This window comes from Kryptolebias marmoratus, linkage group LG22 (assembly GCF_001649575.2).
Source record: "Kryptolebias marmoratus isolate JLee-2015 linkage group LG22, ASM164957v2, whole genome shotgun sequence".
NCBI lineage: Eukaryota > Metazoa > Chordata > Actinopteri > Cyprinodontiformes > Rivulidae > Kryptolebias > Kryptolebias marmoratus.
The window spans coordinates 6,939,513-6,958,856 of record NC_051451.1 but is presented as its reverse complement, the minus strand read 5'-3'; the positions used below and the strand labels follow the sequence as shown (position 1 = coordinate 6,958,856).

General features: G+C 42.4%; 1 protein-coding gene across 2 annotated transcripts; it reads left to right on the top strand.

Annotated features, from left to right (window-relative positions):
• The first annotated feature begins 38 nt into the window (after positions 1-38).
• Positions 39-17,506, top strand: LOC108246233 (clathrin heavy chain linker domain-containing protein 1). 2 transcript variants are annotated; one of them, XM_025009975.2, is made up of 11 exons: positions 39-325; positions 2,175-2,362; positions 2,612-2,715; positions 6,018-6,216; positions 10,605-10,729; positions 13,472-13,571; positions 13,640-13,746; positions 13,955-14,126; positions 14,308-14,504; positions 14,936-15,118; positions 15,603-17,506. In XM_025009975.2, the coding sequence occupies exons 1-11, from the start codon at positions 134-136 to the stop codon at positions 15,797-15,799; spliced, it is 1,764 nt and encodes a 587-aa protein (XP_024865743.1). In that variant the 5' UTR covers positions 39-133; the 3' UTR covers positions 15,800-17,506. The 2 variants fall into 2 exon arrangements, with proteins under 2 accessions (XP_024865743.1, XP_017289153.1); XM_017433664.3 differs by having other exon boundaries at positions 10,605-10,735.
• The last annotated feature ends 1,838 nt before the right edge of the window (positions 17,507-19,344 follow it).

Below are 19,344 nucleotides of genomic sequence, written 5' to 3'. Positions count from 1 at the left end.
GCTTGAAAATATTAGTCAAATATTTAACTAACTTCTTTGACAGTTAACGGTCATCGGTAACCATAGCGACACAAATGTTTGCAAACAGGCATCGACGGACAGCGGGTTTGTGTAAAATGTAAACCAATTTAGGATGTCTGAGCCACAAAACGTCTGTAAAAACGAAGAAGTTACCTACGCACTGGATATCACAATGTGCGAGAGCGACAAAAGGTTTTTCCAGAATCTGTACGAGTTTATTGATCAGGAGAAAAAGTACTTGCAGTGTCCAGCAGAGGGTCCTGACGAGCTCCGGTACTTCATCTACCGCTCCGTGTTCAACAAGGTGACTAATAAAACTGATTGTTATTAAGTTTAACAAACAAAGAATAGATTAAATCTACAATTTAAAGGGTTTAATGCTGCGATAATTGTTGGAAAGCACTGGGATCCAGTGTGTTTATTTCTTGTAATACCATAAATAAACACTGCAAGAGCCCTAATTTATATTTTTATGAGCAGTTTGGTATGGGGCGCCGTTTGTAAAGGAGCTTGTGCTAAAAATTCATGCCTAAATTTTGTCACATTTAGCTTCAAACACTATTTAAAAATGTAGTGTTGATTTTCTGATGTCACTTTTTACAACATTTAGATTTAACATTTAACATTTAGATTTTACATTTAGCATTTAGATTTATATTTAGTATGTAGCTGTAACAATTACATGTAACTCGCTAAATGTTGTAAAAAGTGACATCAGAAAATCAACACTACATTTTTAAACAGTGTTTGAAGCTAAATGTGACAAAATTTAGGCATGAATTTTTAGCACAAGCTCCTTTACAAACGGCGCCCCATAGTTTGGGGTTCTCAGAGGTTCATAATTCACTAGTTTTAATTCAGATTTTCCTGTATTCGTTTGAAGTTGATTTGATCAGTAGTTCTCCAGACTTTTTAAGTCTTTCAAAGTTTTTCTCAGTTTTAGTTTAGTTAAACAATTTTAAGACTGTTGTTTTCTGTCAAATTGTTTTTGGTATTTTTCATCAACTAAAGAAATGGGAACTAATTGTGTCTTTGTGACGGGCTGCTGGTAACAAAGCCTAAAGAGTCATCCGTTTTCTTCCTGGAAGCAGCAAGTCCAGGTGGGAGACCCAGACCTCCCTCTCCTCAGCGACTCTCTGCAGCTCCTCCTGGGAATCCTAAGGTGTTCCCAGACCAGAGAGGATAAGTATATAATCCCTCCAGCAAGTTCTAGGTCTGCGTCGGGGTCTCAGTGCCAAGAAAACCTCCTCAGGGAGAAACCCAGAAGGCACCCTGATCAGATGCTTGAACCACCTCAGCTGACTCCTTTCAGTGCGGAGCAGCTGTGGCTCTACTCCGATCTTCCCCCACATGATGGAGCTCCTCAACCTCTCTCTAAAGCCAGTATCTCACCTCACTGGGCTGCAGCTGTGGTGATAAACTGTGAGCAGCATTCACGAGGGAGTTTCCAAAGTTTCTTGAAACATTTGAAAAAGGAGTTTTTAAATTTTCACTCTTGTGTCACTGGAATGGACACATGTTATGAAAATTTGAAAAATTGGCAAGACAAATTGTCTCTCAAAATAGTCATAGTTGAACCCTTCTCAATTTAGTTGCCACAGTTTTAGAGAGCTAAATCTAAAAAATTTTTAAAGCTGTGTCTCGTGACATTTGCTCTGTCTGTATATGAACTCCTGGCAAATTTGGGGGAGTTTAGGTATCCATGTGAACCTGCCGCTCTGTGAGTTTCAAAGGGAAGATGTGTTTATTTTCTTGGAATTTTGTGCCTCAAATTAGTCTCCAGCACTTGCAGTGCAATAAGAAAAGGCTGAGTACGGACTGAGAAGAGGTTCTGTCCGTCGTGATCCATACTTTAGGTGAGGATTGGATCGCAGACAGACCGGCTTTTCCTTTCAGCTCAGCCCCTTCTTCACCACAACAAACCAGAGCAATTACTGTAGACAAGGTCCATCTCCTGCTCGATCCGGCCATCGACTCCAAGGTACTCAGAAAACTCTGAAAAACCTTCAGAAAGTTTGGAGAACTGCTGATCAAAACCACTTCAATAGAATACAGGAAAGTCTGTCTGCTTGAGAGGAAAGTATGAATGAGGGGCAAATGAAGGCTTACCAGAGTAATATATACTTACGTTCATTTTTAATGGTTTTTGGCAGGTGATTGGACAAATGACAGCCTATAAGAGACTCCTAATAAACATAAAGACTGAGTATGAGAACACCATCAGGGAGCTAAGGAGGAAGGAGGATGAAGCTGCAGCATCCCAACAAACCGCTGTGACCTCAACATCACATCAACGGCTTCTGATGACCTGTCAGAGACAAGCCGCCCAGCTCAGACACATGTGAGTTTGTTCATTCAGATGGGGGACAAAACATTTTCTGTGAGGACCTGAATTACTGTTTTTATTATGACTGTCTTCTGTTGGTTGCTAGAAAGTCAAATAAAAAAAACAGGTACCAGGATTAAAAAATGTCCTCTAAGGTTTTCAGTGTTTGTCCTCAGATGTGTCCTGACTCAGTTTTTGTCCTCAGGTATGTTCTGACACACATTTGTCCTCAGACGTATCCTGTCTCTCTGCGTCTCTGTTCAGAGTCTCCGTCCTTCAGTCACAGATGGCAGAACTTCAGGAGGAGCTCAGGAGAAGGAACTTCGTAAATCAGAGGCTGTGGTTACCAGGAACCTCGTGTTTAAAAGGTGTGTTGGCACAAAAAGTGGCGCACGTCTTTTTCCACATAAAAGTTCAGATGTGTCAAATTTTCAGTAACCATGGAAGCGTCACGCAGCCCCACGCCAACTCACGCCAACTTCAAATTTACACATACTTCTGCAGGTTTTGGTTCTCTGGCTACATTTAGAGGATATCTTCAAAAAATCTAAAGAATGTGAAAGCAAATACTGAACACACCCGATGGTTGTGCTGCGGAGCAAGATTTCCTTCTTAGCCAGCTATGCTGAGCTGAACGTCAGGATCTGTTTGATCTTGTTACCATGGAAACAGTTTTCACTGTCAGTAAGAAGCTCAACCTGTTCCCTGATTGTTTTTAATGTCCCAGAAATAAAATCAGACATATTTATTTGTAGAGTGACACACATAGGCGCATTAAGAGCTCAAAGTGCCACAACACATAAAAAAACACACACAAAGCTACTTCAGTGAACTTCAAAACAACTAAACAATCAACTGTGTGAAGTTTACAAAATAAACAAAACTTGGTGTGTTTTATGCTAGCTACAGATAGAATAAGATCCATAATGAGACATAAAACAACGACAGAAACTGACCAGAAAAGGAGCGCAACAAGCTTCAAAATACAGAAAAAATATAACAACAGGCTACAAGACCAAAAGAAACAAACAGATTTAAAACATAAAACAAAAAGAGGCACAAAACAGCTAAAAAATATATTTTAAAGAACCACAAGAAATAAAACAAATAATCAAAGCTTAAACTCCTAAGAAAATCACCACAGAAGGAAATCTGTGACACAAAACACAATGACAAAAACGTTTGTCCACAGAGTTTGGGTACTGAGCTGAAAAGATCCAAATGAGAACAACAGGTAAGTATTTGTGACAAAATCAAAACCGTGTTTAGGTATGTATGGAAACCTTGCGGAACATTTGTTCTGAAACACTGTTCCACAGTCTGTTCTGAGCAGAACATGTCACGTGACTGTTCCATTCTGCGATCCACTACGTCACCAACTGTTCTGAAACGTTGGGACTGAAATTCAGTGAAACCCAAACGAAAACGCGATGATCTTGTTTACAAATAATAAATAAATAAAATACTACAATTACACAGGATGAAAACACATATAGACTATATCGCCAAAAGTATTCACTCAACCATCAAAATCATTGAATTCAAGTGTTCCAATCACTTCCATGATCAAAGATGTATAAAATCAAGTGCACAAAGCAAGGTCCATAATGACATGGATGAGTGACTTTGGTGTGGAAGAACTTGACTGACATGCACAGACTCCTGATCTCAAACCGATATAACACCTTTGGGATGAATTAGAGCAGAGACTGTGAGCCAAACCTTCCTGTCCAACATCAATGTCTGACCTCATAAATGAGCTTCTGGAAGAATGGTCCAAATTGCCATCAACACTCTTAAACCTGTGGAAAGCCTTCCTAGAAGAGTTAAGCTGTTATAGCTGCAAATGGTGGGCTGACATCATATTAAACCTTGAGTATTAAGAATGGGATGGCACTCACATTCATGTGCGTGTGAAGGGAGATGAGTAAATACTTTTGGCAATATAGTGTATATAATTTATATGTGAATGATTATTTCTCATGTCCTCACCTGATTGAGGCTGATTCTCCTCCCAACATTAAAAACATTATTTCAAAACTCTTCTAACCTGCAGTGTCTCATTTCGAGCGTTGTTTTAGATTTTGAAATGATATTGATGTGGTTGGGCTAGAAAGCATTTCAGTTATAACTTTGTTGAACAGATTGTTGTTGTCCTATTGTTAAATACTTGTTTGTTTTTAAAATACAAATAAACATACAGAGACATCCCATACAAATATAGACTGATTTAAATAAAATATCCTTTCATTAAAACTATACCATCAATCAATACAACAGGTTACAGGAGACGAAAAGACAAAAGAAAACTTTGGAGTGTAATTTTTAAAACAAAACATGCTGATAAATAACACCAAACTGGGATTATTTGTCCTTCATTAATGACTACATGTTATATCTTTTTTTTTCTATGCTTTAGAGTTAAGTTAATTTGTTTAGTTTGGTTGTTTACTATATTTATGTGAAAAGAAATAAAATAATAATTTACTTGTTCAGTGTAATCTTCATGTTTGGCTTTTTGTGACAAACTTATTGAATCTTAACTTCATTTGGCCACCAGATGTTGCTGTGGTGAGATTTCCGGAACAATTGTTCCAAATGAGTTAATCGTTCAAACTTTCTGCCGTCCCTACAGGTAAGTAGGAAAAGCTTTTATTGTGAAATGTGCCAGAAACCCGGAAGGTTTGAATCAGCAGGAGGGAATGGAGCAAGAGTTAGAAAGTTCACAGGTGAGCAGGAAGTTGAACGTTTGTTTACCTATTGAATTTGTTTTGAACCAAAAGCAGTGTCAGGTAAGTATAAAGCACAAGCTCTTTTTGTTTAGTACACATAGGAAATTCCACAAGAGGTTTACACAAGAACAACAACATTGTTTCATTTACTGATCCAGCAAAGAGTTGTGGCTCACTGCAGCCTTAAATACCTGAGTAGACATGAGGAGATATTGGAGGCAGATGTGTCGGGCACCATCAAAGGACGCAGGTCCACCCAGCAGGGAATGCTGCCCTCTGGAACTCACCCTGTCAGCAAAGTGTTAGTGGAAAGCAGAATACAAACAGAAACCTGACTAAAGTTCAAACATACATGAGGTCAAAATGACGACAAAAAAATTATTAAAAAAAAAAACACCAGAGAGGCAGTTACTGTAAACAACTTCAAAACTATCATTAAAAGCCACAGAATGGCTGACAGGGAGCAGAAAACATGTGGAAGAGACACATTTCACCCGAAATAACTAGAACTATTGTGAGCATGTGTGGGTTTCCTCTGGGTTCTCCGGTTTCTGCCCGTGTTAGGTTAACTGGTAGCTCTAAATCAAAGGTGTCAAACTCCAGGCCTCAAGAGCCGCTGTCCTGGGAGTTTTAGGTTTTTCTGCCCAACACACCTGATGTAAATGGTCTAATTACATCCTCACCAAATCATCAAGTTCTCCAAGAGCATGGCAACAACTCATCCATTTAAACCAGGTGTTTTAAAGCAAGAATTCACCTAAAACATGCAGGAGAGCGGCCCCTGAGGAATGGAATTTGACACCCCTGCTCTAAATTGTCCCTATAGGTGAGAGTGTGAATGGTCTGATTGAATAAAACAAACAGTGCAGACTCTGCCCATTTCTGTGGCTGTCAGGTTATTGGTTTACTTCAACACTGCTGTCTGTATCGTCTCACAGGTTTAACAGTTGCCGATTCGGAAGATCTTGAGGTCCTGCATGACCATCTGAAGGATTTCGAGTTCCACAGAACAGTTCTGTTAGACAGAAAGAGTCGGCGCGTTCCTCTGGAGGTCCAAGTCAAGCTGAAAGCTGAGCTGCAGGCCGCCGAACACCACCGGGACCGTCTGAGCTCCGAGAACAACCAGCTGATGCTTCTGTAAGACTGGAAACGCTATCAGCTAGAAGTACTTAGATAAGGAACTCTCAGATCAGATGGTACAGATCAGAATGTCTAATATAGGTTCATTATATTTACTGTAGCATGTTGGCAGATCAAAATCTGGAGCTAATCCAAGTGATCAGGTAATAAACATGTCTAGGTAAAGACACTCAGAGGTTAATAGTTTAGATTCATTTCATATCATGCAGATAACTGAAGTCCTGTTTCATTCCTTCCTGACTGCCAGTGGCAGTAAACAGAGTGGATATGTCTCCTCGCGCTCTGCGCAGGTCGAGAATAAATGTAAACAAAGTCACGCACGTGACACGTAGCTCACTTGGGCGTGCGTCTATAAATAGCATGTGTGAGGCTACGTTTGGCCTCTTTGTTCTTCTTACGGTTGACCTGGCGTGCTCTGTGGGTTAAATTGCTCCTATAAGTCTGTGTTTTTCCGGTACTTATTGGTTTTTGCAGGTATAAAGAGGTACAAGTTTGTGTGTGGTAAGGCGTCATCCTGCCTGTGACTTACTGGTCGGAGTGCTCGTAGAGACCTCTAAGGCGGTGGTTGACGTGTCTTCATTGTTTGTTTGTTTATCATAGCAGGCGTGGTGCATCCGGCCACGGACGGCTCATCCGCTTCTGACGTTGGCGTTTTGCCAAGGGTGACCTCGGTCACAGATCCTGCGCGAGCTGTGGTTCTGCTGCAGGAAATAGAAACTCTCCTGGACAAAAAGGCTATAGTGCTGGTTCACCACCTGGCGGGTTCTTCTCAACCTATTTCTTAATTCCGAAGAAAGATGGCTCTCTTTGGCCAGTGCTGGACCTAAGGGGGTTGAACCAATATTTGAAGGTCCTGCCATTTCACATGCTCCGGACGTGCGACGTTCTTCAAACCATTTGTCCAGGAGAATGGTTTACATCCATATACCTGAAGGACGCATACTTCCACGTTACAATCCACCCAGAACACAGGAAGTACCTGCGGTTTGCCCTTCATGGCGTGGTTTACGAGTTTGCGGTCCTGCTGTTCGGGCTTTCCTTAGCCCCTTGGATTTTCACGAGGTGTATGAGGGCGGTCTTAAGCCCCCTGGGCCTGTCGGGGTTAAAGATCCTACCATATATTGACGACTGGCTCCTCTGTGCCCCCTCCTTTCGAGAGGCAGAGCAGGCAATCTCAAAGGTCCTGGCCCATGTCGAAGCCCTGGGGATTGCAGTGAATCGTCAGAAGCGTTCGCTGATCCCAGCCCAGCAGGTGGTCTTTCTTGGCATGGCCTTGGATTCAGTGGCCATGCGGGCCCTTCTGACTATGGAGAGGGTGGACAGGATTCAGTCCCTACTCCAGTCCTTTCAAGTCGGGGCAGCACCTCCACTCCAGCTGTGGCTGAGACTGCTGGGGATGGTGGTAGCAGCCTCAGCTTTGACTCACCTGGGGCTGCTTCACCTGCGGCCCTTGCACAGATGGCTCAACAGTCTCCACATGGACCCCCAGGGGCACCGACAGGTCAAGGTGCGGATTACACCCAGCTGTGCAGTGCTCCTCCGCATACCTGCAGCACGGGGTCTGCCTCGGCGCGGTCCCTGCAAGACAGGAGGTGATCACTACAGACGCATCGCCCCCGGGGTGGGGGGAGGTGTGGCAGTGCAGGTCCATCCAGGGGCGGTGGAGCCCTCAGGAGGGGCACCTCCACATCAATGTCATGGAGCTGAGAACAATTTAAGGGGCGCTGAGGCACTTCTTGCCCTCTCTCGGGGGGAAGCGCATGCTCATCAGGTCGGATAGCACTTTGGCAGTGTTCCACGTCAACCATCAGGGTGGGACCAGGTTGCTGCGGTGCCTAAGGGAGGCCCGGTGGCTGTGGACCTGGGCATACCCTCGCTTCGCCTCCATCAGGGCTATGCACCTACCGGGGACGAAGAACTTTCTGGCCAACTATCTGTCCCACCAGAGGCTTTCTCCAGGGGAATGCTCCATCCTCACGTGGTTCGGCAGATATGGGACCGGTTTGGCAGGGCCCAGGTCGATCTCTTTGCCTCATAGAGCAGTACATATTGCCCCTTGTGATTTTCCCTGGCAGAGAACCAGCGCCCCGCTGGGGATGGATGCCCTCGGAAATGGATAGCCAGCTGGTCTGCTATATGCCTTTCCCCCATTTCCACTGCTTCTGGCCACTCTCCACCGAGTGAGGTCGGGGACCCTGAGGGTTCTCTTGGTGGCCCCCGAGTGGCCCATGAGGGTCTGGTTTCCGCTTCTCTTCAGTCTGCTGGACGGGGAGCCGTGGCCACTTCCGGTCAGGGCAGACCTGTTGTCTCAGATAGAGGGGAGGATTTGGCACCCATCTCCGGGCCATCCTTATCTCACAGTGTGGCCACTGAAGGGTGCTGGCAGCCCCTGACAGGTCTGGAGCCCTCTATTCAGCGAACGCTACAGAGTTCCAGAGCTCCTTCTACAATGAGCATTTATGCTCATTGCTGGCAGCGTTTCTCAGTGTGGTGCAGGCACAAGGGGGTTGACCCAGTTTTGTGTTCCCTACATGACGTCCTGAGGTACCTGCAGGGTCTGTTCGATGCTGGACAGGTGGCATCAACCCTGAAGGTGCACTTAGCAGCCATTTAAGCCACAGCGGCAATGATGGCAGACGGGTGGGGGCACACTACTGGGCGTCACAGTTTCTCCGTAGTGCAAGGAGGCTACGTCCCCTGCTGTGGAGGCCAGCGGCAGAATGGGACCTCCCACTGGTGTTGAAGGCCCTAAGCTGCCACCTTTCGAGCCCATGTGTGCTGCTCCACTGAAACTAGTGTCCCTGAAAACTTCTTTTCTGTTGGCAATAACGACAGCTAAATGGGTCAGTGAGCTCCACAAGCTTGTCATCACCCCTACTTGCCTGCGTTGGAAGGCAGATGGGTCTGGGGTGACACTGCGGCTCTGCGGCCTAGGGGCCTAGGGGCTGCATGAATACCGCACGTAGTGAATACTGTATTCGCATAGCCTGGGGGCTATGTGCATACGGACATGGAACTGGGGGCATACTGCCCTACCCCATTTCAGTCAGAGGAACAGAGGTTGGCAAACACGCTGTGGCCAGTTCGGGCATTACAGCTGTGCATTGTCGCTACGGGCGCTATTCGGCGATCAAACCAGCTGTTCGTCTGTCATGGGGGACAGAACAGAAACTTTCGAAACGCAGGCAGTCGCATTGGGTGGTCGGTGCCATTGCGCTGGCTAATGAATCTGCGGGGGCTGCTGCCCCCTCGGGGGTTAGGTGCCACTCTACCAGAAGTGTGTCCGCATCCTGAGCAGCAATGAGGGGGGTACCATTAGCAGATATCTGTGAGGCGGCATCATGGGCGACACCATGCATGTTTGCATGATTCTACTGCCTCAACGTAGGACACGAGTCTAAACTGGCTTTGGCGATCCTGCCTCTGGCTTCATCTACCTCCTGGGAGGGAGGTGAGTACTGCGTCTCTCGTGACATTGTTGGCATAAGTCATCCACTCTGTTTACTGCCACTGGCAGTCAGGAAGGAATGAAACAGAACAGAAGGTACTCTGTAAATATGGTTCTGTGAATTCCTGGATGACTGCCAGTCACACTGGTCACTCGGAACTTCTTTCCCGTGAGAAGATCTAAAGAGGTCGAACGTAGCCTCACACGTGCTATTTATAGACGCACGCCCAGGTGAGCTATGTGTCACGTGCGTGATTTTGTTTACATTAATTCTCGACCTGCGCGGAGCGCGAGGAGACATATCCACTTTGTTTACTGCCACTGGCAGTCATCCAGGAATTATTTCTGTTCATGGTTTCCCCTGTGTTTACGTCCTCAGCCCATGCACTGTTAACGGTTAAAAAAGTTTTGAACCATTAACAGTCCCGGGTATGACTCTGTTGATCTGCATAGCACTGCCATGGCTCAAACTAGTAAGTATCCATATCCAATCACAGGACGCGTAAATGTCACGTTCAACGTGAGGCCAGCTAGAGGGTCTTACTGACACAACTCGTGATCTGATTGGCTATCACAACTATCTATCAACTGTATTTGCCCGTTCACTTACAGTGCACAGACGCCCACATTGTTGATTCTGAAGGCCCGGACAGATTTCATACAGCCTGGCAACAAAAGATAGCTAAATTCTGATTGGATAAAAACTCTAACCTAAAAACAACAGCACTGGAAGGAGCATAATATGACATGAAGAGAATGTGAATACTTTTAAATATCTAGGGAAAGTAAATTAAAAATTAAATTAACCTTTATCATAATTATGATCATGATTCTTGGTTATGTTTGGCCAGCAGAGAAGGCCTTGCCAGAGAAGGGCGCTCAGTGGTGGCCCTGACGGCCCACCACTGAGTGTTAATCTCCCTGCATTCCTCTGCAGAAACAAGCATCTGAGGTTCGTTCATGACCGTTTGAGCTGCTGGGACGAGGCGGGACAGAAGGTTCCTCTGGAAGAAGCTCTGGGTTCTGCGATCAGGAACATCCAACACCTCGGTCTTGAGTCTGGTAATGGTAAAAATCTGGCTTAACAAAACTAAAAAAAAAGGTCTCAGACATTCTTTAAAACAACAAAATGTTCATTTATTGGTAACTTTTGGTGTGGAAATAATACAACTTTTACTGATTATTGTTTCTTTGCTGCTTCAGGTGTCAGAAAATTAATTAATTCAGTATTAGCAGTATTAGGAGGGAAACAACAAACAGAAACATTTACTCACCTTCCATCACTCAGACGGTATTTCCCTGCCATTTTTGTGTATGTTTCTGTCGTTTTATTTAACCTGACAGTGTCTAAATTATAACTAACAAATTATAACTACTGTCAGGAGACAAAACTGAGCTAAAATAAAGAAATCAGATTTAGTTTCCTCATGCAGTCAGAAACTCCTAATATTTTAACTTTAAAGATAGGATTTTGTCTCTGTCATGTGTTCATTTATTTGAAATATTTAACAGATTTACTTTTCATCATTTCTTTTTCTCTTTTATTTTAATGTCTTTATTTTACGGGACTTTGGTCGACTTTGGTTTTTTAAACTTTCTTTATAAATAAAAGGGATTGGATTTGGCAAATTCATAAACGTTGTTACTGAATTGGAGTGTCAGGATTTGGAGATCTTTGGATTTTTTTTATTTGAGTTTATTGTTTCTTAAATTCTGTTATTTGGTTCCTGTGTTTGGTTTTAGTGTTTTGTTCCCTGTCATCATTCACCTTTCCTCTGCTCAGTACCTGTCAGCCTGCCTCAACCACCCACACCTGTCCCTCGTTTCTAATCAGTCACCTGTATCCACTCTCAAGTCATCCTCTGCCTTTAAAACTGGTTCATCTCCTTCACTTCCCTGCTGGTTTATAGCTTCACTAATGTTTGTTTTACGTGCTGTCTGGTTCCTCCCATGTCTTGCCTCTCGTGTTTCGTTCATATTTGAGTTTAGCTTGTTTTGTTTTTGGTTTCCTTTTATTTATAATAAATTAGGTTTTCTTTAAGCTCAAGTCATGAGTCTGCACATTGGGTTTGCCTCATTTTCCACCCAACAAGTTTTGTTCATTTTAGTTGGAAATCCATATTATCTCTCAGTGAAGTATAGAATAGAAAGCAACACTCATAATAAACAAAAAATAAAATGTTAACTGAGGAGTACAAATTAAGACGTGCAATGATCGCAGGGTACACATAAGTTACATATTTACTGTAGTACTGTGCAATGATAGTGGAGTATACTGTAGATAACACTTTCACAGTAGTTGTTTGCAGTGGCGGCTGGTGGAGTTTTCTCCAGGGGGGGGCTATAAATTCAAAATAGACATATACCAAAGGTTTTGGTATATGTCTATTATGTGATACCTTAGCATATGTTTTGGACCAAGACATATACTAAGGTATCACATCAGTGTATTTACATGAATTAAAACAACAAAAGCAACATTTTAATGTACATATAAATGCACATATGCATAAGTGCTTCCTGAACAGACCAATACTTATAAAGACAGAGGTCTCCCAAGGCACAAGCCTGTAGGACGTTTAGCGTTTATAAGACCTGTTTTCTCCCTTTTTTTCAAAACTTTACTGGAGAAACTACGTCAAAGCTTGTTTTATGGTGAGAGCACTCACTACGTCATGTATTCTGAACGTACAATATAACGAAGATCAGATGTCTCACTCCGATTAGAATTCAAAACCAAACATTCTAACAGATTTTAGCATAAATTTTCTTAAACTAATTATTAACTATGAACTTATTTATTACCTTTTGTATGTAACTTAGTCACGTACTGAACTTATTACTGTCTTTGAATAAAAGGCAGCTCACCCGCGGCTCGACTTTTCAATCAGGCGAACGTTCTGACAGACGGATGTGACGTCAGTCTCCATGGCGGGAGTCCCATGGAGACTATACCTGCATTACCAGTTGTTATACCTGCAATACCAGTTGTTACCATACCTGCAGGTATAAGTTTTGTGTTCGTTTGTTAGACAGAGTTAGGCAGAGTTGATAAATGAAAGGAATAATTTTCTGCTGACGGTCATTAAAGTTGAAGCTGGTGATCTTCATCCCAGCCCGTGGAGAGTTGGTGCGTGGAGAGTTAGTCAGACCCAAATGCAAACAGACAAGGTGGAACTCAAAAGTGAAACAAATTTTTTTACAAAAAGCAGAACAAAAGGCTGATGAGGCAGCAACTAAAACCAAATAACAAAGACTTACAAACCATAGTTACAGACTCAAGGGAACCAAGACAGTACATTAGAGAACCACAATGAACCAGCAAGTAAGTGTGGAAAATGACAGGGTTTTAAAAACTGAAGGTAATTAGGAGAGTAGGCACAGGTGAGTGATTACTAAGTTGGGGCAGGTGAACAAGTGATTGAACCGAGGAAAGGTTAATAGTGACGGGGAACAACACACCAAAACTGAACACAAGAACCAAATAACAGAATTAAAAAAACAATAAACTCAATACAAAAATGAACCCAAGACCCCCAAATCCTGACACATAACCCTTTCTGATGTTGCTTTGCTGGAGTTTATCCTCCAGCTTTTGTTTGCAGGCCTGTTTGCACCTCCTCAGCCCCACCTTTAGTTCTCATTGTATCTATTCTGTTTTATTCCATTCTAATAGAGCTGCAAACTGATGAAAATAATAAATTAAAAAGGGGATTAGTTTACTTTCTATTCCAGGATTGTAGAAAGATGTCCCCCTGTGCTTTCAACCTGTGAGTGGACGAGTCGTTTTCCTTCATCCCACAGAGACTGATGATGACTACAGCAGCATCCATGCTGAGCTGTTTGAGGATGACCAGCCAACTGGAATCGATGAGGCAAAACTCCTGGAGGATCACCTGGACAGGTGTTGCTCTATCAAATACTATCTGATGAGATTTGTCTTCTGTAGTTCCTAAATCTTGTCTGTGTCAGGTTTGTGGAGCTTTTTAAATCAGCTCGATATGAAGAAGCCACTCTGCATGCAGCCAGATCTCCTCGAGGAGTCCTGAAGAATTCTGACACCATGGAGATGTTTCGAGGTGGACAACACACACACATCTCCAACACCACTTACAACAAAGTCGGTGGATAAAATAATAAGTTCAGCTACAAAAAACAAAACACAATATGACCTCAAAAGGCACAAAACAAAAAGAAAAACTTAAAAATTGTAAATAAACAAGGTCAGCAACTTCTAATTCAGTTTGTTTTCTGGTTTGTCACGACGTTCCTTCTGTTTCCTCTCAGGTGTGGACGGCCCCCCAGGGTCGACTCCCCCTGCCCTACTCTACTTTCAGGCCCTGCTAGTTACCGTGGCAACAGGTGACCGTCTTCCAGCTGAAGTGTCTCTGCAGGGCATCAGCTGTTTGCTGAAACACGGAGACATGCGGCTTGTCACGCACGCTGTCACCCAGAACAAGTAACAACTTTTATTATAAAGTTTATGGAGTTTATTTAAAGCCTTTTACACATCGAGGGGAAGTTAGATAAAAGTCTGAAAATGTCTCAAACATCAGGATCAAAACTTTTTGAGACAAAAGGGCTTTTCTAGGTTTGACCTAAAGAAAGTGTTTTACGCAGCTCCTGACTTTTCCTCTCAGGCTGATGTTCTCTGAGGACCTGGGCGACATTCTGACTGAGCATGCTCAGAAGAAGCCTATCGTGGCTGACCTGTCCCTGGCATTAGCCACCGTTGTCTACGAGTCCTGCAGAATATACAGGAAGTCTGCCCTGAGCATGTGCAGAAGAGGTTTCGTCCACAGTGCTGCCGAGTTCATGAAACGCAACCTGACAGCAGGTTGGTGTGTGACTGTTTGTTTTTTTAAGGACCTTGTTGGATTTTTTTGCAGTAGCCCAACTCTTTGGGTTTAAGATGCAGGGGGATGGATTTATCAGTCATTTATGACAGTTTAAAAAAAATGTCAAGCTTCGTTTTGACCCTGGTGTTTCTTTGAATCGTATTAATATGTAGTGATGCCATCTGCTCCTGTTTGATTTAAAACTACTAAACGGAACCAATGAACCACTGAACTGACCAGTTTAATAAGCAGACGACTCTTTAAGTTTTCTTTATTCAAGCTGTTAACCTTAAAACCACCAGAAAGACCCGAGTTTTAGCCTTTTTAAAGATTGAAATAATTTTATGTTGATGACACTCTCAGTCCCCACACCTGCAGGAACATGAACTTTTTACATGAACAGCATGTTTGTCCTGTTTTTCTGTCTCAGATGAGTGCATGTGGGTCGTATGTTGCTCAGGCAGCCTCTCCCTCCTCCAGCTGCTGACAGATACTAAACAGAGCCAGGCGGCCATGTTGTCTGTGGGCGCGGCCTGTTCCTCTCTGCTAGCGGACCCTCAGCAGCACCAGTTGGCGGTGCAGCTCCTGGATGGCTTCATGAATCAAGGAGAAGGTGAGGAGGAGATGATGACAGGTGGTTTGAAAGAGGAGTGAGAGAGGACGTCCACGCAAAACATAAAAAGCAACATTTAACCAAGGAGGTGGCCCCAGGTTTTAGCTTTCGAACACCTACAGTGCAGCCTTGACTCGTCTCTCCAGGAAGTTTGACAGCCATTCACACCTTGAAACGTGATCAGATCACATGTTGGCCTCATTAATAAGCATTAATTAATTTTCAACAACCTGAGGGACTCAAAGGATGGATAGTGGGTCAGCCACTATTGGGGTCATTATAACACTGATTTATAAGCCTGGAACTTAAATCTGTTTCCCTGCCAACTCAACCAAAAAGAACCTGAAGTCTATGAGATGTTTTGTTCACTTCCACGCTTTATTTAACAAACATTTAGCATGTTTAATATGAAGTATTATGATGGAGAGATAGAGGAGGAGTTAAATGTATCTGAGGTTAGGGTTCTGTCCCTCTGCCCTCTCAGACATGTTGGAGAACATCATCCTGGAGGACAGCGGCTCCTCGGTGGACGACTGGGACCGGGTGGCTTCTCTGTGCTCCGAACTGAACCGGGACAACCTGAGTCAGGCTGTACGGTCCGTCCTGTGGAACCAGATCAGGACCGGAGTCCAGTCACCAGACCTGGAGGGAGAGTCGCTCATGGAGCACGTCTTCCTGTGAGAACCGGACCTGAAGGTAGAAGAACGTCAGCTGTTCCTTCTCTTCATCCTTTATTGACCCTACCAGTTAATGGTTTTATTATTTTCCACACAATCAGACACATTTCAGTGACTTTTAGAGTTCACAGATCAAATGTTGCTTGATGTGTTAAAAATATTCAGTCTGTTGAAAAATATTGAACCAAAACAATAAAAACTCTTCTGTTCTCCTACAAAGAAAAATAAGTTGTTATTACTGTTGTTTAAGGACAACTGAATGTGCTGGTTTTAGACACTTTGATTTACTTTATTCCATCCTTTTTATTTAAACCAAAAAAATCTGAATATCAATGATTATCTGCTACCATAAACCTGAGTGTTGTTTGTTTCCACTCAACCTTTTCAACATGCAGCAGCAAACAAACCTCACTGTAAGTCTAAAGGTACGTGTATTCACCATTTTGGATGTAACTGTTTACATGCTTGAGAGACTAGTGTCTGTGCACATGCGCATGTCAGTGCCAACTAGTGGCTTGGTATGGAAACTACAATGGATTCAACAAGCACAGGATTACTGTGGAAAAGTTTAACTTTTTCTCCATCAACATTGGAAAATCTGTAACATTTCCTGATTGGTCACATGTAAACATAGCCAGAGCTTGAAACTCCACACTCTCCAGTTCTGAACTGAAAAAGCTCCCTGCCTGGGAAGTGAAACAACTTAAACTAACAGAATAAAAGTCTGGTAACTTTGTTTTGAAACCTTTAGGGAAAGAGTTTAGATGTTGCAGGATTTCTTCCACAGAAATGAGAAACTGAAGATAATTACTGGGAGTTATTCCTGAAGGATGTTTGTCTTTTTATTATTTAGTGATGTTACCAGGTAAACTCTAGCGTCCTCATTAAACAGGTTGCTTTGTTTTTCTGTCTCTGTATCTGGGAGAGTTACTGTCTGTTTAAAAGAGAAAAAAAGCATTTGTTTCTTTTTCCTGTTGTACTAAACCGTGACCTTGGTGTACCATTACACCACTAATATTAACAAGGTAAATATCTCTGAGTTCCTTTCAGTTTAAATGATGTAAAGCACTTTGAATGCCTTGCTGCTGAAATGTGCTATACAAACAAATTTTTACTTACTTACTTAAACATTATGAATATTTATCACAGATTTGTATTGTTTCTCATAAACCCTTGTTGACTTTAATTTAAATGAAGTGTGATGATATTTGATGGAATTCTTATGATCAGGTCCATCAAGTCTTAGAAAACAAATGATTTAGCAAAAACAAACAGAGAGATGTGAAAGTGTTAAAAATGAGCTGCTGACTCAGTCTCCTGGATCAACCTCAGGTATCGATCTCCAGCGACTTCCTTTGGACTTTCCGTCACCTTAATTCAAACGTTGCTTTAAAGCGTGATTCCTCCTCTTTAAAGCTGAATGTTTGAAGATTCCTTGCAGGAAGAAAAGGTTGAAATGTTTTAACCAGAATGTGTTTGTTGTTAAAAACGCAACCTGCTAAATCCTTTCCAGAAATGTTCTGGGAGAGAGCCACAGTTTGGGCTTTCTGTTTCATCATCTCTGGAAGATTTATGCTTTCTGATTTGTTGTTTTAATGTTGTCAGTAGTTTGACAAATTGCAATTTTTCACCTGTCAAAACTAAAGATATTTAGCCGAATTTTGTTTTATCTCTTGTTAATAAAACACATGAACAACAATCACTGCATTTGAGGGTGAAAACAACTGATAAAGTACTTATTTCTGACACGTGAGTCAGTCATTTCTCCTTGTTGTTTTTTCAAAGTTAAAACACTTAATGTTGTTGGGGTTTTTTCTTCTCCCATTAACTGATTTTCATATTTTTAGAGTTTAAGAAGACAGATGTGTCTCCTGGTGGTTCAGAAAAGCTGCTCCTCATCAAAACTTCTCCAGGTATTTGATGACGAATCAGATCATTTCTCTACGCAGTCTGAACTCAAGGTTCTGAACTCAATCAGCTCTGCAGCTGATCTGCTTTGTCAGGAACCACATTCTTCTTTTATTCATGTAGTTTAATGTTTTAACCAGGAGCTTCAGTTTTTACCTTTCCCCAAGGAGGTTTTGTCAGTAGTGTTTGTTGGTTTGTCTGTCTGTCGGTTAGCACTATCATTTAAAATACAAACTAATATTGATTATTGTTAAAGACTAATGTATGGTGTGCCCCTAACATTCAGAGAAGCTGAACCTCACCAAACTTAAAAGAATGCCGAAATGCAATGAATGAAGAAATGCAATCTGAGAGAAAATGATACATTTACACTAATTACCCTACCTGAAAATCAGAAAGCAGTGTGGACAAATGGGTTTATGCAGATAAGAGTAATGCTGATGGAAATGACAAGTAAAATATACAGTAGATATATTGCCTAAGGTTTAAGTCAAAGAAAAGGAAATGACTACGAAGAAACATTTTCTCCTACTGCTAATGTGACGGGTATCAGAGATCAGAGCAGAAAACTTTGTTAATCTCAAGGGGCAATTCTTTCTTTTTTTATTTTAATATAAACACACATGTTCACACATACTGTCATATTTAATGGTTATTTTTAAACCAGAGTACAGTTTTTCAGACTGAAAAGACCAACAAGAAATAGTAAGTAGAATGAGGCTTTTTTTGTGAAAGGTTAAGGAAGTTCAATGACTGAGTATCTGTGGAAGTAAACAGAAGGTGGGTTAAGTTTCTTCAAGTAAATAACCGGATTATACCAGTTGTTGAATTTACAAAACTTGCAGCTCTTACTGGGATTAATTTTTTTAAGGTTTCAGAGGGATTGGCCAGGGATACAGAGTGCAGCGATCGACAAGGACTGCCAGAGTCTTACAGTGGTGAGCAACTCTTTTCAGGTGAGCAGTAAGAGAAGTCAGACAGATGATGATCAGGCTGAGTTAATGTCTCTTTTCTTGGTTCAGGAGGAATATTTGTCGTAAGGAAGGCGTACGTGCATATTATTCACGAGGAGTTTCAGAAACACACGGAGGATTCTGTGAGGGGACGCCGATAAGAGTTTTAATGTTAATTTCTCAAAGCAGAGCACAGAGAAATTGCACGTGGTGTTGGAGCAGGACTGGTCACTGTGTGATGTTCAGTGAGCCAACGAGGAATGTTGATGGTGAAGCTCAATCAGCTGTCATGAGAAACAGTTACGCTGGGTTCAGGTAGAACCTCCACCACCATTAACCACCCTTCCCAGCTCGCAATGATTAGTGGAAAACATCAGGCAATAATCGGAATCCTGACACATACATACATATAAAATAAACAGAGAAAAACAAACTTTTACAATCTGTTGCTACTCTTAGCATTTTTTGGCTTAATGACTAAAGGGATGAAAAACTACAAATATCTATTTGTTTTGCGAGGGGGAACATAGCACAGCTTATGGGGCAATGGGGAGAATTCCCTCACCAAGATATGGTCAGTGGCTCAGTGGCTCAGTGGCTCTCGTCTTCCTGATTACTCTTTTCTTCCATAAAAAGTTCAGGTCTTCCGGCTGGGTTCCAATAATCTTAAAGCAGAACTTAATGCCAT

Bases quoted from the DNA above. Each gene is read 5' to 3' on its own strand.
- LOC108246233 (XM_017433664.3), top strand. From the start codon at position 134: ATGTCTGAGCCACAAAACGTCTGTAAAAACGAAGAAGTTACCTACGCA. The intron at 326-2,174 runs GTGACTAATAAA...GGTTTTTGGCAG, and splicing joins ACCGCTCCGTGTTCAACAAG to GTGATTGGACAAATGACAGC. The intron at 10,736-13,471 runs GTAAAAATCTGG...TTCATCCCACAG, and splicing joins CGGTCTTGAGTCTGGTAATG to AGACTGATGATGACTACAGC.